General features: G+C 46.6%; 1 protein-coding gene across 1 annotated transcript in view; it reads left to right on the forward strand.

Moving 5' to 3' along the window:
* The first annotated feature begins 7,575 nt into the window (after positions 1 to 7,575).
* LOC130357905 (tetraspanin-18-like) overlaps positions 7,576 to 16,816 on the forward strand; it is a 44,938-nt gene continuing 35,697 nt past the window's right edge. The window contains exons 1-2 of the mRNA XM_056560657.1: positions 7,576 to 7,632; positions 9,577 to 9,771. Of these exons, the coding sequence (XP_056416632.1) occupies positions 7,576 to 7,632; positions 9,577 to 9,771 (252 nt within the window). The remainder of the gene's footprint in view (positions 7,633 to 9,576; positions 9,772 to 16,816) is intronic.

A 16,816-nucleotide genomic window follows, 5' to 3' on the forward strand; every position in this document is an offset into this window, starting at 1 on the left:
GGCTGAATGAGACAGCCTGGAGGTGGCAGCAGCAGCATCAGGAGTCCTGAAAATGACCCGGTGATAGAGTGGTGTGGTGGGTGGCAATACTAGTACCTGGTGATGAAGGTGGGTGAAAAATGAGGAATGTTTGTAACTGGGGAACAGCGCCTTAAATCTGTTTGGCACTATCCATATTTGTAAAGTGTTGGTGTGGCACCATGGTCAATCTACTCTGATGAATCAGGCATTGGTGGATGGAAATCCTGGCTCATCCATGCCTGATTCATCTTCTCAAAGGTCAGTCTCTCCACATTTTTCGTGGACAGACAAGTTCTCCTTGGGGTGACTATGGCCCCCGCCGCACTAAACACCTGCTCTGATGGCACACTACTGGCCGGGCTGGCCAGCTTTTTCAGGGCAAACTCTGCTAGTTGCGGCTGTAAATCTATTTTGGCTGCCCAGAAGTCCAGCGGATCTTCAAAGTGTGTTGGCATGGGCATGTCAAGGTATGTTGCAACCTGCTGGTTCAGGTCCTGCTCCAGGTCTACCTGCTGCTGATGAGTTGCTTCACTATGCGGGTGAAGAAAAGTACTCATCAGTGACTGTAGACTCAGGCTGCTGCTGATAGAGCTAATACTGCTCCTGCCACCCCCCCCCCCTCCCCAGCAACCATGGCAGTAGAAGGTGAGCGCAGGGGCCCCCCGACTACATTGGATGCCTCTGTAGTAGATCAGTTTGTCCTTCCTCTCAGTGGGTGTAAAAAGGCCCCTATTTTGTGGCAGTAGTAAGGGTCCAATAAAGTGGAGAGCCAGAAGTCATCCCGCTGCCAATTGGTGACAATTCGGCTGTCACGTCTCCAGTGCCCTGACCAGCCATCATTTCCAACACGTGTTGTAAGAAATGAAGCAGTGGAATGACGTTGTTCATCCCATAAACCTGGCGACTTACTAATAATGTGGCTTCCTCAAAGGGTCTGAGCAAATGGCAGGTGTCACATATGAGCTGCCACTGGTTCACATTGCAGTTAGGATTCCACTTGGATCATCAAGAAACTGGTGATGGCATTTCTCTGTTCGTACAGTCGGTCCAACATATGGAGGGTGGAATTCCAACGTACAGCAACGTCACAAATCAGACTATGTTGGGGGATACCATTTTGACGCTGCAGCTCAAGGAGGGTGTACGAGTGGCTGAAGTGCATGCAAAGTTTCCTTCCCATTGTTAGGATGTCTTGCAAATGGGGGGAACACTTCAGGAACCGCTTGACAACCAGATTAAACACGTGTGCCACGCAGGGCGCATGGCTCAGCCTACCCAGTTGCAGTGCAGACAAGATGTTCTTCCCGTTGTCACTCACCATGGTTCCCATTTCCAGTTTTTATGGAGTAAGCCATGTTCCGATTTCTTTACGAATTACTTTTAGCAGTTCCTCCCCTGTGTGACTCAGTTTGCCAAGGAAAACCATGTGAAGAACAGTGTGACACCGCCGTGCCCATCACACATGGTATGCTGAAGAGGCAGTGAGACTTGTCTGGGCTGTGGAGGCTGAGGACATGGTGGAGGATCAGGAGGCGGAGAGCGTGGAGGAGAAAGCGGCGTGACCTGTCTAAGTTGGTGTTGTGGCTGTGCAGGAACCACATTCACCCAGTGAGCAGTAAAGGACATGTATTGTCCCTGACCATAGTTACAGCTCCAGACGTCGGCGCCGCCGTGCACTTTGGTGCACACTGACAGGCTCAAGGACTGGCCCACCTTTTCAAAATTGTGCAGGGCTGGTACTACCTTCTTTGCAAAGAAATGACGGCTTGGCACTCTCCACCTCAGCTCGGCACAAGCCATCAGTTCTCTGAAGGGTGCAGAGTCCACCGCTTGAAAAGGGGGGGACTATAGCACCAGCAACTTAGACAGGAACACATTCAGCTTCTGGGCTGTTGGATGAGTGGGCGCATACTTTTCTCTCTTGGACATGGCTTCGCCTATGGATTGTTGGGGGAATGACTGACTAAAAGTGGGAGAAGCAGGAGCATCTGTAGCGACAGAAGATGGGTATAACACACAGCTCCCTTCGGCTGAGGTGGCGGAGCCTTGGCTGGCTGAAAGAGGGAGCAGCGTGCTACTGGGTGATGCAGCAGGCTGGACCACTACATTGGAGCCACGGTTCTCCCAGGCCACATTGTGGTGTCACAGCATATGCTGACACAGGGCCGTGGTACCAACATTGGGACCCTGGCCACGCTTCACCTTCTGCCGACATATCTTGCATGTGGGTATGTTAACCTCCTCTGGATGCTTGATGAAAAACTGCCAAACCGCCAAGTAGCTTATTTTCCCACCAACAATCTGCACTAATTGACTGCTACTGTTGCCGTCTCCAGGAACCCCTGTTCCACTACCTCCCGGGAAGGTAGGCTGCCACGAAGCCCGGGCACGTTTGGCTCCAGAATTTCCACTTCTGCCACTATGCTGACTGGAAACCATGCTACCACCTTGCTGGCTCATCTGCTGCCTCACAGGCAACCTGCAACCTTCTTTTCCTGATGATGATGAAGCCCCTTCTGCACTCGGCTCCAAAGTGCGATCGGCTTCATCATCATCGAGTTGTGTCTGCACCTCACTGATGTCCTCCTCAGGTTCCTCAACAGTGTCTGCTTCAGGACCCTGAATGTTAGCAACACCGCCTCCCACGTCACTTTTCTAATCACTTCTACACTTCTTGGCATGGGAGTAGCTGCTGACTGTCCTCTATTAGATCATCCTCACTGAATAGTGGAGCTGAACCCACAGCATAAGATACTTCTTTAGAGGGGGGAACAGCATAGGACAGAGGCAATGGGAGGACAGGGACTGTTCCCGGGCCATGCCAACTGAGGGTTGTGTCTGAGGAACCCACTGACTGTTTATTGGGGGTATTGGATGTCACTTGTGATTAAGTGGATGATCGTGTTAACCAATCTATGATGGCAGATGGATTGCTGGTCGAGACCCGACCGCTAGCTGATAACTGGAGCTCAGACCTCTCCTGCTGCCATTCACCCCTAGTCTGCTGCGACCTCTGCCTGATGAATTTAGGCCTCTGCCACTCCTCTGTGCACATCCTAGCACTTCTCTGCCTGACATACTTACTGCGTATATGAGGGGAGTACAATATGCTTCACTACACTTAAAACAGTATTTGTCTAGAACAGCATCAGGTGTATACTTTGGCTGTCCTTTCCCAGTATCTAGACCCTTGACGTATTAACAGGTACAAAATAGTACACTAACTAGATGTAGGTATGTGGTTTAAAAATAATGTATTGGAGTAAAACACCAGCCGGTGATCACTTTTTGACTGGACTTTCACAGTATGTAGGCCCTTGACAGATTGAAAGGTACAAAATAGTACACTACATAGATTTAGGTATGTGGTATGCCCTTATGAGGCAAGAAAAATGTGCTACAGTACGCTTAAAGTAGTGTAGTAAAACACCAGCCGGTGATTACTTTTGCCTGGACTTTCACAGTATTTAGGCCCTTGACAGATTAACCGGTACAAAATAGTACACTACTTAGATGTATGTATGTTGTATGCACTTATGAGGGCAGAAAAATACGCTACAGTACACTTTAGATAAAACTTATTTTTGCACAACACCAGCAGTATACAGTCGCTGGGTACTAAACCCAAAATTGCAATCTCTCAAAGACTATTAGTAAAGGACTGCTGGGTATTATACTGTCTACAGACTAGTATAACCAGCAGACCATTTGTTGTGGAAAAGAAGACACAGAATTGCACTGAAAAATTATTCCTCCATCCTCTTAAGGTTCATCAAGATGAGCCAGCTTGTTGAAATATATGAGGCAACACACAGCTCTCTGCCCCTTTCTGTAACGCAATGCTGTAGAAAGTGACTGGGAGGTAAATGACTGCATTAAAAATTATTTTCAGTGAGAAGAGCACTGCTCCACCAGAACGTTGATGTGACTAGGAAGTGAAACGCTGTGGGAAAAAGCTTTTCAGAGTGACACACACACAGGATGTCCGTCCTGTCTCTCTGCAGTGAAAGGATGAAGTGACGATACGGAATATGGCTGCCGATTATATAGGGCTGTGACATTACAGGGGTGACTGGCTGCTGATAGGTTGCATCCTGCAATGGATTCAGGGTCATCCTGCCTACCTGCCTTCCCGCCTTGCCTTCCTGCCTTCCCAGCGTTCCTTGCCACATGTACTGACATATGGATCTGACATTTTAGGTGCCCTGGAGCCTGAACCGCACTAAATGGAGTTTAATGAAGCGATTCGGGCAAAAGAATTGCGGCGATATTCACATTCGTTGCAAATGGAATGTATTGTATGAGGTTACAGTTAATATGAAATAAAGAGACAATTAAGTCACATATACATATAATGTGAACATAATATTTACTTGCCATTTTTACTCCTATGGTTTTCAATGTTATATAGAATTTGGCGTATATATACATCTGAGTGCCCTTTCTGTACTTACCATCTATAAATACAGAGGTGTGGTACTTTAAATTATGTAGCCTTTATACAGTAAATTATGTAACTGTTTATACAGTATATCTACATAAGCCAAGCAGTTGTTATATACTTCATACAGAAATGATAACACATGCGCACATTCCACACATTTGCATGCAACTATGCCGTCTCATAGACATGTCAATTCAATTCCAATCGCCATGGAATTCTGCCGTGTAAATAGTGGAGCAGAATCCCATTGAAATCAACGTCCGTGCAGAATATTCTGTGTGGAGATTCTGCTAAAATCTGGCAGAGGGAACATACCCTAAGGGTGCACTAGTACTATTTGTATCCAGATATGTTTTAATGCATTGGTGGGCCCAATGTAAAGTTTTCATGAGTGAGCCCCTCTCCTGTTGTATTCAATTATATTACAAGTATCTTCAATGGGCGTGCACTGAATGTGTTTTTCAGCACTTATTTTGCATCCCAACATAAACGCCAAGAAAGTCTGTGTGAACAAGGCTATAGAGGTAATTTATTAGAGAAATTAGGATGCAGTGTGTTTAAATTCCCTCAACCAATCAAACAACGCTCCTTTGGAGAGATAAACCCCGCAGGGATCACCCCAAACTAAGGACCCCCTAATTTATTAAAACTTAGCTTTTATTGGGCTCAGTTAAAAGTGGTTTATATTTGGTAACCACAGGTGGTGATTTAATCTAAAATGCACGTGCACCAGGTCATAATGTTTCTATTTGACTTCTTATATAACAGCTGTCTCTCTATATTGAATTTCTATATTACTTGTGTGCACTGTTTAAACCTGAAACACTATGACCTGTGTTGACGATCTAAAAACTTAAAGGGGTACTCCGGTGAAAACTTTTTTCTTTTAAACCAACTGGTGGCAGAAAGTTAAACATATTTGTAAATTACTTCTATTAAAAAATCTTAATCCTTCCTGTATTTATTAGCTGCTGAAAACTACAGAGGAAATTATTTTCTTTTTGGAATGCTCTCTGATGACATCACGACCACATTTCTCTCTGCTGATGTTATTATAATAATGCTTTATTTATTGTTGTCCTTAGTGGGATTTGAACCCAAGTCCCCAGCACTGCAAGGCAGCAGTGCTAACCACTGAGCCACCATGCTGCCCTTAGCATTCATCTGCTATGCATGGAGTGGCGGCACGCCGGTCCCTGCAGCTTCTTAGTGACTGCTATATCTGTTGTGGGTATTTTGCTAGCATTATTTGTACTATTACATACTTCAATTCTGATGTATAGATTGCCTATACACCGTAATATATAGCACCTTATTGACTTGCAGTGTTGCACTTTTCATACTGTTTGTATATATGTTACTTTTACTTATAATGGTGCTTATATATATATTTATATGTACTGCTTGATTACGGATTTATGTGCAATACCCCCATACCACCATCTCCCCTGCAGGATATCCGGTGGTGCCGTTTTTTGTGATGCATTGTCTTCCTCTTTGTGTGTATCTAATTTTAGTGCATACCAATAAAATTTGTTTTTACTCTTTCATCAAAGTGACTCTTTTTGGAGCTGTTTTGCTTTCTTTTTGTTATGCATGGTTGCTAAAATGGAGAGAGATGTCAGCAGAGAGCACTGTGTTCGTGATGTCATCAGTGTTCCAAAAAGAAAGGAATTTCCTCTGTAGCATTCAGCAGCTAATAAGTACTGGAAGGATTAAGATTTTTTAATAGAAGTAATTTACAAATATGTTTAACTTTCTGCCACCAGTTGATTTAAAAGAAAAAAGGTTTTCACCGGAGTACCCCTTTAAACCATCCTCTCTGACGTGTCTTTGATAAAGCCACGCACACCAGCAGGATGCTGACTTTATACGAAGTCCTGACTGGTGTGGGCTATGCAAAAATCTGTATGTATATGGGTACACTGTATATGCATGTGTCTGTATGTGTATATGCCTGTGTGTGTGTGTGTATATATATATATATATAAACGGGGTGATAAGCGAAGGGAAGCGATATCCGCACTCACCACAAGGTACAGCCGAAAGCTCCTATATGGAGATGCCGTGCGATCCGGGAGGTCACTGTAGCATAGCGTTCAGAAGACGATCACCGGTAATTTTGCGCACTTAGCACTTCATCCGGCCTGAGGCGGATATCGCTTCCTTTTGCTTGTAACCCCGTTTATTGATACTGCTTTTTTCTATTTTATCCTAGCACCTCCGCCACTTCAGCCATTACTTCTGGTTTTCCATTGAGCTACTTTTCTAGTGTTTTGTTCCCACGTTGGTGCACCTTTTCTGATAGTAGCCACCTCTGTTCACACTCCATATATATATATATATATATATATATATATATATATATATTTATTTATTTATACTCTATCAAAGTTGTAAGAAAGCTGTAGGTATCTGAATTTGGGAGTTATGGGGAGGCTCTATTAGAAGACACTGGGAGGCAAGAGTAAGGCTTTGTCATCTGTTTTGTCTAGAAGGAGAAGAACTGAAGAGATGAAGCAGGTGAATTCGCTGCATGATGTGATGGATATGACCAACAGAGCAGGACGCAGATGTAAACCAAGCCTATTGACTGTAATGGGCTCCAGTGGGTTTCTAACATGGTGTATTTCATTTGAATGTGTGAAAAAATAGATTCTAAAAACAGAAGGCCACCAACGGAGCCTCTACTGCAGATGCGAAGCCAGCTTAAGTAGAAAGGGTCTTTTTCAGTGGTGCCAGCAATATTAACATGTTTAGTCAAGTCTGCTTCTCAGTCACAATATACAGATCATTTATTGCTATATACTTTGTATGTGTGGTAGATCTCATGGACACCTCATTAAGATGTTAATGGCTATGCAAGAAGCACATGGAAAACATATGGCTTTGGATGAAGTTACTATTGAGTATCTCCCTTCGAAACTTAGAGTAACATGACACTAATATATACAGAACAATTGTTTAATAAAACATCCAACCCAAGGTGTATAGGTAAATTTACAAAGCATGACTTTATGTTTTAGTTCTATTAATTGAATTCAATTAAAGGAGATCTATATATGGTATATATATATTTTTTTTTTGGTAGATCCATCCAGAAATACAAAATGGGCATTTTACTCTTTATGAAATATATGATGTTCCTCTTCAATGTACTCATATTTGTAAGTATTCACTTTTTCAATTACATGAACTAAGATACATGAATAGTATGTAAAATGTGTGCAAATTGATGGCACTAAACTACAAGTACATCATTTCTTGCAAAATAATTGTTTAATTCATTATTAGATAATAAATGTCTCCCCCTGAAAATGTATTTTTTTCATAGCAATGTAACATGACATTTTCATTTAAAGGGGTACTCCGCACCCCTAGACATCTTATCCCCTATCCAAAGGATAGGGGATAAGATGTCAGATCGGCGGGGTCCCGCTGCTGGGGACCCCCGGGATCTCGGCTGCGGGACCCACCTGTACGGCTTCCACCTCACACCGGCAACGCTGGAGGCTTCAGATCCTGACCACAATGGCGGAAGAGCGGGACGTCACGACTCCGCCCCGTGTGACGCCCTGCCCCCTCAATGCAAGTCTATGGGAGGAGTCATGACGTCACGCTCGTCCGCCATTTTGGTCGGGATTCGAAGCCTCCAGCATTGCAGGTGTGAGGTGGAAGCCGTACAGGTGGGTCCCGCAGCCAAGATCCTGGGGTCCCCAGCAGTGGGACCCCGGCGATCTGACATCTTATCCCCTATCCTTTGGATAGGGGATAAGATGTCTAGGGGTGCGGAGTACCCCTTTAAGTTTATTTTCCATTGTTTATAATATATATTGGGACATCAGTGACAAGAGCAAGCTTCCTGCTCTGTCTGGGTAGCTCTGTGTGTCTGCTCGTAGCGACACTGCTACGAGAGCTACCCAGCCGCTCGGGATAAGCTTTGTGTTAATGGCCCACCTTGTTTTACCAAGACCCCGCCGCCGCTGCAATCTCCTGCTAGGCACCCTGGCGTTCTGAACATTTATGTTCAAAATGTCGGTTTTGGGTGGATAGGGAATAAGTTACTTTTTGCTTCTTTAAGCTAAATTTTAGAGTGTAAGGGGAAACCTTATACAAACATAGCAAGCACATCAAAGCTTCATGGTGATATTATCACTGATAGGATTCAAATCTGTGCGCTGCTGCAGAGGAACCACTGTGCTACCCAGTGCCCACTATATTGCAACTTTTTTTGACTTGTTGAACATGACAATAAAGTTCCGTTTAATACAAAGATTTTGGTAAGAGTGTTTTAGGATTTCTTTATCTTTATTACTATTATTTTAATTATTTTATTATTAACATTCTTTTAAATGATTTAAGCATATCATGTTGTTAAAAAAAGTGATTTCCTCATGAAATGATGTCAGGGCAGGCTCTGCCTAAAGGCAAAATAGGCAGCCGTCTAGGGAGCCCTCTTGAGGGGGACGCTGCTCTTCCCACCGCAAGAAACTTAGCCAGCCAGCATCTGAACCACCCACTTACAGCCAGCACCAGTTCTACTGACACCTCCCCCCTGTACCATAATAATTAGCATTCTTTAGCCTGTCAGAGGAGCTTTTCCCCTCTGAAGCACACAGGCGCGATCACCCAGGTCAGGTTGGATCCATCCAGTGTTCTGACAGCGCCTGCGTCTCATAACAACTGTCTCTCCACCACCCCCCCCCCTCCCCAGTGTGTCACCTCAATAGTATGGAGATTACATGAGGAGGGGATTTGGTGTTGTGTGTAACCCCAATAGTAGGGTGATTACATGAGGAGGGGGGTTGTTGCAGTGTGTCACCTCCTCCTCATGTAATCACCTTACTACTAGGGTGACACATTGCAACAACCCCCATCCTCATGTAATCACCCTACTTTTGGGGTGACACACTGTACCAAAGCCCCCCCTCATGTAATTTTGTTTGGGTTTGTGACAGTTTGTCACCCAAGAAGTAAGGTGGGGCATGTCACAAAGGACCGGGTCAAGTGGAGGGCAATATTAGCCTGGCCTAGGCAAAAATCCTTGCACCAGCCCTAAATGTTGTTATATGTTACCATTCTCTCTAATAAAATGTTACACTTTCTTGCAGATGGGAGGCATTTGTCTCTTAGGAATAGGTGTATGGATTGTTGCTGATCCTGATGGATTTCAGACTCTTTTCACTTCTAACCCTTTATTAAGTGCAAGTGGCTACATCCTGCTTATTGTTGGATTGGCGCTTGCACTACTTGGATTCCTGGGATGTTTTGGAGCAATTCGGGAGAACAGACCACTTCTCTTAGTGGTAAGTCTAATAATTTTTTTCATAAGTTTGGTGGACTGGTTTAATTATGTAAGTAGTTATTTAGTTATGATAATTATAGATGCTGACTATTTGTGCAAGGTATTAATACATCATCATGGATAAAATTACACTCATCAGAGTTTATTGCATATAGTATTGTGATCAGGTATAAAAAAAAGTAGAATATAGTTATTTTTTTATTCTGCAATTATACTGCAAGTCTAAATGTGCACAGGAATATACAGAAACCATTTATGGGGACATTTATCATGGTGACATGGTGTTTAGTGGGGGCGGGATGTGAAATCACATGATGGGGCGTGGACACGGAAGGCCGCACACAGCGTTCAGGAACTCAATGTTCCGGACGCTGTGGAGTGGAGTAACCCTTTAATTTAAAAGAAGAAAAACTACCACAAGAGGAAAACTATTACAGTTTTAAATTATAGGGGAAAAGGTTGACCATTACTTTACTGAGAGAGTAGTAGATGAATGGGATGGTCTTCCTGCAGAGGTGGTAGAAGCAAATACAGTGAAGGAGTTTAAGCATGCATGGGATAGACATAAGGCTATCCTTCATACAGTATAAGATACGGCCAGGTACCATTCATAGTATTCAGAATGTTGGGCAGACTAAATGAGCCAAATGGTTCTTATCTGCCCACACATTCTATATTTCCAATGGCTATTTATGCCATTTTTTTTTACTGTAATTTTTATTGAAATTTTCAAGTACATGAATCCACAGAAAAACAACAAGCAAATAACAACAATACAGGCTACGAAAACAAAAATGTATACATAGAAGGCTTGCAGTAGACTATCATGGTACATCCAAAGGGGGAAGGGCGGACCCCTGAGGTGACGTCCAACCCAGGGAGCCACAAAATAGTGAGCGATGCAAAAGCCAAACAAAGCCAAAGATTAAAGCATATCATTGTATGCGGACACAGTAACCTACGAGGCCCAAAGGGCAATACACACATAAATAAGGGGGGGGGGGAGTAGGAAGATGAGGGTAGGGAGAGGGGAAGAAAACACTAAGGGACCACGCAGGCCAACACAAAACAAAACATGAAAAACGGAGCTACGAGAGGAAAAAGGAGGGGAAAAAGAAGGTGAAAAGAAAATAGAGCCCAACAGATCAAGGCGGCTGCCGGTCAGAAAAGCGATCCCAAGGTTCCCAAACCGAAAGAAAAGATGGGACAGAGTTGTTCAACAAGGCCATCAGATATTCCAAGGAGCGAATCTCTTGGACACGAGCCAGTAGATCAGACTCGAAGGAAGAGTTCGTTTCCAACATTTAGCTAAAAGGGTTTTGGCGGCATGAAAAGTTTAAACGGCCTATTAGATAGGGCGCGATGTGAGAGGTGGAGGAGATATATACTGGGATCAAGAGGGACCGATACATCCAGGGAATCATAGACCAGTCACTGCACAAGCTTCCAAAAGTCACTTATAACAGGACAGGACCAGAAAATGTGGATTACTGTACCCAAACCCACCCCACAATGCCAGCATTGAGGAGGTATGGTAGGGTTCAATCTATTTAAAAGCTCTGGGGTATGATACCAGCCCATGATCATATTATACTGGGTTTACTTATAAGCCGTGCAGATGGATGCCCTGTCCCAAACAATACGCCACTGAGACAAGGTGATAGAAGTATTGAGGGCAGCATCCCAACGGCCCATGTAGCGGTGAGATGGGGGATCTCCATTAGGGGCCGAAGAAGTAGCAAGTATATGTCATAGAGAAGTCCCTGCGCCTGAGGTCCACCATGGCATAACCTTTCAAATTCAGTAGGTCGAGAGACCACAGTAGAACCAGTTGGGGAGGACAAGAAATGCCGAAGTTGCAGGTAGTGGAAGTGCTCAAACGAGGGAAGATCCCAACCAGACACCAGCTGGTCAAAGGGTAAAAGGGAGCGAGACAAGGGGTCCACTACATCAGCCCAGCAAAAAAGGCCTGGAGAACCCCATTCCCGCACCATGAGGGAGGACAAACCAGCAGAAAAAGCAGGATAGTAAAGGAAAGACCGCAAGGGGGAGGAGGGGGAATATAATCTAATCTTCCTAGAGCAGTAACCCCAAACATATCTAGAAAAGGACATAGGACCCAGGAGGGGAGGGGGGGGGGGAGACAGAGGACAGCAGAGGGGACCAGAGGAGAGAATTTGGGTGAAAGGGAGCCAACCAAAGTTTCTCCAGCTCCATCCAGCAGCTATAAGCATGGTATGAGGACCAAGCAGCAAGATGGCGTAGGTGAGCAGCCCAATAGTACTTAGCTACATCAGGTACAGCCAACCCCCCCATAGCCCGACCAGCCATCATGACTGACATAGGTAAGCAATGCCTCTTCCCATTCCAGTTGAAGCAAAAGATGGCCGATTGAAAGGAGCGAAGGGCAGATAAGGGCACACGGGTTGGCAGAGTGTAGAAAAAAATACAATAACTTGGGTAAAAGCGTCATTTTAACCGCCGCGATCCGTCCGAAAAAGGAAATATACTGCAACTTACATTTCTCAAGCAGCGCCCTCAGTTCACGGAAAAGGGGGAGGTAGTTAGTAGAGTAAAGAGTGGTGTATTTGGAAGTCATGTGGACCCCCAAGTATTTGATAGCAGAAGTGGACCATTTGAAAGAGTACTTAGAGCGTAACAGAGTAGAGACAGAAGAAGGGAGGTTTAGGGGAAGAGTCTCCGATTTAGAGAGCTTGACCTTATAGCCTGAGACAATACCATAGTCATGGAGGGCCGTATAAAGATTAGGTAAAGAAAGTAAAGGACGGGAGAGAGTGAGGAGAATATCATCAGCAAAAAGACAGATTTGAACTCTCTATCATGAATGGGAATGCCAGCGATGTCCGGGTCCCTCCTGATCATGACTGCAAGAGGTTCAATGCACAAAGTAAACACCAGGGGGACAGCGGACAACCCTGTCTGGTTCCATTGAAGAGAGGAAAAGTAGGAGAGGGAACATGAGGGAGCTTAAGAGAGGCAGTAGGAGAGGAGTAGAGACCCCGCAGTGCAGTGAGAAAGTTACCTGTGATTCCAAATTTTTGGAGAGTAGCGAAAAGAAAAGGCCACCCCAACCTTTCAAAGGCTCTTTCCGCCTCCAAGCTAAGAAGCAGTGCCTGATCAGACCGGTGATTGATAAAGTCAAGCAGACCCACAACCCTCCTCATGTTATCTACCCCCTGATGACAGGGAAGGAACCCGACCTGATCCTTATGGATAAGGGAGGGAAGAAAGGAGCTAAGCCTTACTGTCAAAGCTTCAGGTCTGAATTGAGGAGGGCAATAGGCCGGCAACTGGAGCAGTCATGAGGATCCTTGCCAGGTTTGGGTATCAGGGTAATCAACAAGTGTAGAAAAGACTGCGGAATCTCCTCACCCCCCATAAAAGAATTGAAAAGAGGGACAAGTTTAGGCACAAGTAGAGAAGAGTAAGTCTTGTAGTATAGATAAGAAAATCCATCAGGCCCTGAGGAGCGACCCACCGGGAGGGACTTCAGGACCTCAAGGAGTTCCTCCTCCGTAATAGGCGTATTTAGTACCTCACGATCGGTTCCCGTCAAAGTAGGCAGGCCACATCAGGACAGATAGGAATCAAGAGCGGCAGCTCCCCCGGGTCAGACGGAAGTTGGGAAGGAAGATAATAAAGGTTAGAGTAGTAAGCGACAAAGAGTCGGGAGATGTCAGCAGGGTGATAGCGTAAAACACCCGAGGAGTCCTTCAGGGTGGAAAGGGATTGAGCAACAGCACGATCACGTAGGCATCTGGCCAACATAGTATGGGCTTTATTACCTTTCTCATAAAAACGCTGCTTGGCGTATAATAGCTGCCGCTCCACCCTATGAAGAGCCAGATCACCCAGTTGAGCACGAGCAGCCACCAAGCGCCTCAGGGTGGAAACAGAAGGAGAGAAGAGTAAGAGAGCCTCCAGGCGGGTGACCAGAGCGCGAAGGTCCCGGGAGCGAGCCAGGGCATAGCGTTTGAGTCGAGCCCCCAAGGCGATACAGTGACCACGTACCACCAATTTATGGGCCTCCCAAAGGACTGCCTGCGAAGATACCGAGCCTTCATTGGTAGCAAAGTAATGGGTGATTCACGCCTGAATCCACTCCTGGGAAGGTAGCGCTTTAAGGAGAGAATCATGAAGGCGCCAGTGGCAGCGTCTGAATGAGGAAGGAGAGTGAGAAAAGGAAAGAAGGACTGGGCAGTGGTCGGGCCAGGAAATAGGGTCAAGGGAAGCAGCAAAGAGAATGCGCACCATGGGAAGGTTGCCGAAAAAATTGTCTATGCACGTGTGTAACTTATGCGGGTGTGAATAGAAACTAAAAGAGTGGTCCGTCGGATGGTTAATCTGCCATGGGTCGTACAATGAAGAGGCCCGGATAATCCGCCGAAAAATGGAAGCCAAGCGCAATTGGGCTGGGGATGGCGGGGAGCCAGACAGGAAGTGGCGATCCATAGTTGGAGAAAACAGAAGGTTGAAGTCCACCCCCAGAAGCCAAGCAGAAGAGGGATATTTATGGAGCCTGGAGAGGATCCTATGGAAAAACGCGATCTGAGACGTGTTAGGGGGGTAACTATTACAGAGCAGAAGAGGGACCCCACCCAGAGCCCCCTCAACTATAACATAGCGCCCCTGAGGGTCAAGAAAGCAAGCAGAGACCAGTAAAGGGCAAGAGCGAGAGACCAAGATAGCTGTCCCAGCCGTCTTCCTATCAGAAACCGCAGAGAAGGTCTGAGGGTAGGAGTGTTGAAGAAATTGGAAAGATCCAGAATGGTCAAAGTGTGTCTCCTGAAGGAAGACTATATCAGCTCGGAGATCTATCAGTTCCCATTGCAATAAACGCCTCTTAGAAAGGGAATTAAGACCCTTGACGTTCAAGGAGACACACTTGACCATGGCGGATGGTAAGAGGAGGAAGAAAGCCAGTAAAGAGTCCTACTCACGAAAGGCCTTGTGAAGGTGTCAGACGACACATGGAGAAGAGATAAAGGATCCCGGGTCTCAAAGAGAAAGCACGAGGAAAGGCAACCTGAGGAAGAGAGAACACAGGAAGAGGGAGGGAACAGTGGACAACAAAAAGACCCACAGACCAACAATACACAGACAGGACAACACAACAGACGGAGAAAACAAAACAGTGCAATAAAACAAACCAATGACAATAATGTCAATGCAGAGGCCAAGACCACCAAAGTGGATCGATAACCAAGGCATGGATGATCCATTGCTATAGCCTCGAGAGGGGAAATGGAAGAACACCACCAAGGAACAACTACAATGAAGGGTAAGTACCCCACCCTAAGGCAACAGCAAGAATCACACAATCTGGAAGTAAATCAAACTACAGGTGACCAATAATGCAAATATAAAACAAGTAGTAAAAAAACAAGCAAAAAAGGGGAGGAAATGTCAAAACATCAGCAGGAAATCTGTACAGGACAGGATCAGGCCACAGGAGAAAGTCCCAGGCCATCAAGAAAGATGCGAGCTGTCACAGAGGACTCGGGGGGATCCGTGGGGAGCCCCTAGAGTCACGAGGAGGGGACTTCTTCTGAGATCCAGGCCAGCGGGACCAGACCAGTTGCCAGATCGAGGGCAGGGGTGGAGGAGGAGAGGAGAGATCCCAATCCACCAGCTGGGGAACCGACAAGTCCAGGGCAGAACAGAAGGCCGGGAGGTCATAGAAGGATCGTAGAATTGCAGAGCGTCCATCCCTGTGGGCATGCAGAGCAAACGGAAAGTTCCATCTGTAGGGCACCTGGTGGGAGCGAAGGACAGCCAAGAGAGGTTGAAGTATGAGGCGCTTCCGTAGCATCAGCCAGGACAGGTCTTGGTAGAGTTTGATGGGGGCACCATGAAAGTCAAAGTTCCATAGCGAGCTTTATCCATGATGACCTCCTTTACTTGGAAGTCGTGCACACAACAGACTACATCTCTCAGGGCGCCCGTGGTGGATTTAGGGCAGAGGGCCCTATGCGCCCTGTCCAGCTTAATCTTGTGGGAGGGTGACTCCCCCAGTATCTGGTTATAGTCGCCTCCGGCAGCCCACGCACCCGTATGTTGTTGCGCCGACCCCGATTGTCCAAGTCTTCCACATGGGCAAGTAGGTCGCAGAGAAAGTCAGTTTGGGATGCAATGGTGGAGTGGAGTTGGGCAATGCAAGCTCTGGTGGTATCATGCGTGTCCTCTAGGTCCTCAATCCGATTAGAAGCATGCTGCAGAACCTGACGCATTGAAGCAATTTCCACCCGACAGGTATCCTTCACCTCAGCAATAAGGGAACGAAAGTTCTCCTTTGTCGGTATTTGGGAAAGAAGCTGACCAAGGTCTGGCAATGTAGATGGTAGCGCTGACAAGCCGGAGCAAGGCAGATCGGCCCCTGACATCCCAGGAGGGAGAGGGCCCAGGGGGTCCAGGGGAGAGGGAAGGAGACCCCTGAGAGGGCAGACGAGGAGCTCCTGCAGACATTCTGGCAGGCAGGGGGTCCTCAGCTGTTGAGAGGAGGTAGGCTGAGGCTGGTGGGCAGCAGGATCCTCCAGGGTGGGAGGGTAGGGAACTGCAGGTGAGCCCAGGTCCAGAGAAAGCAGCAGAGGAGTAGGCCACTCAGACCCTGGGCAAGACAGGTGGTAGCTGGGGGAGCTTGGCAGGTGGAGGAGGCTGGGGGCTGCAATGGAGGAGAAGGCCTCAGGCCCCCCGCAATCTCAACCAAGATGGCGGGCCCGCCGACAAGGAGGGTGGAGAAGGAGCCTGCCCCTCAGGGGAAGGGGGTAAGCCGGGCTAACAGCAGCCGTGGGACAGGGAACCACAGACACTCACCCCTGATTCCAGGCAGGCAGAGTCCTCGGGGTTAATCCGGCAGGGATGCGGGTCAGGACAGAAGGCACCGGCAGCAGCACTGAAACCCGTGGCTGAGGAAGCAGGATCGGGGCACAGAGTCGGCTGGAGGCAGCAGGGTTCCGCGTCAGCAAGAAGGAGGACGGCTCAGGGGACTCCAATCCCAGTGGTAAGGAAACCGGGGAGCTGCAGGT

Source organism: Hyla sarda, chromosome 2 (genome assembly GCF_029499605.1).
Source record: "Hyla sarda isolate aHylSar1 chromosome 2, aHylSar1.hap1, whole genome shotgun sequence".
Taxonomy (NCBI): domain Eukaryota; kingdom Metazoa; phylum Chordata; class Amphibia; order Anura; family Hylidae; genus Hyla; species Hyla sarda.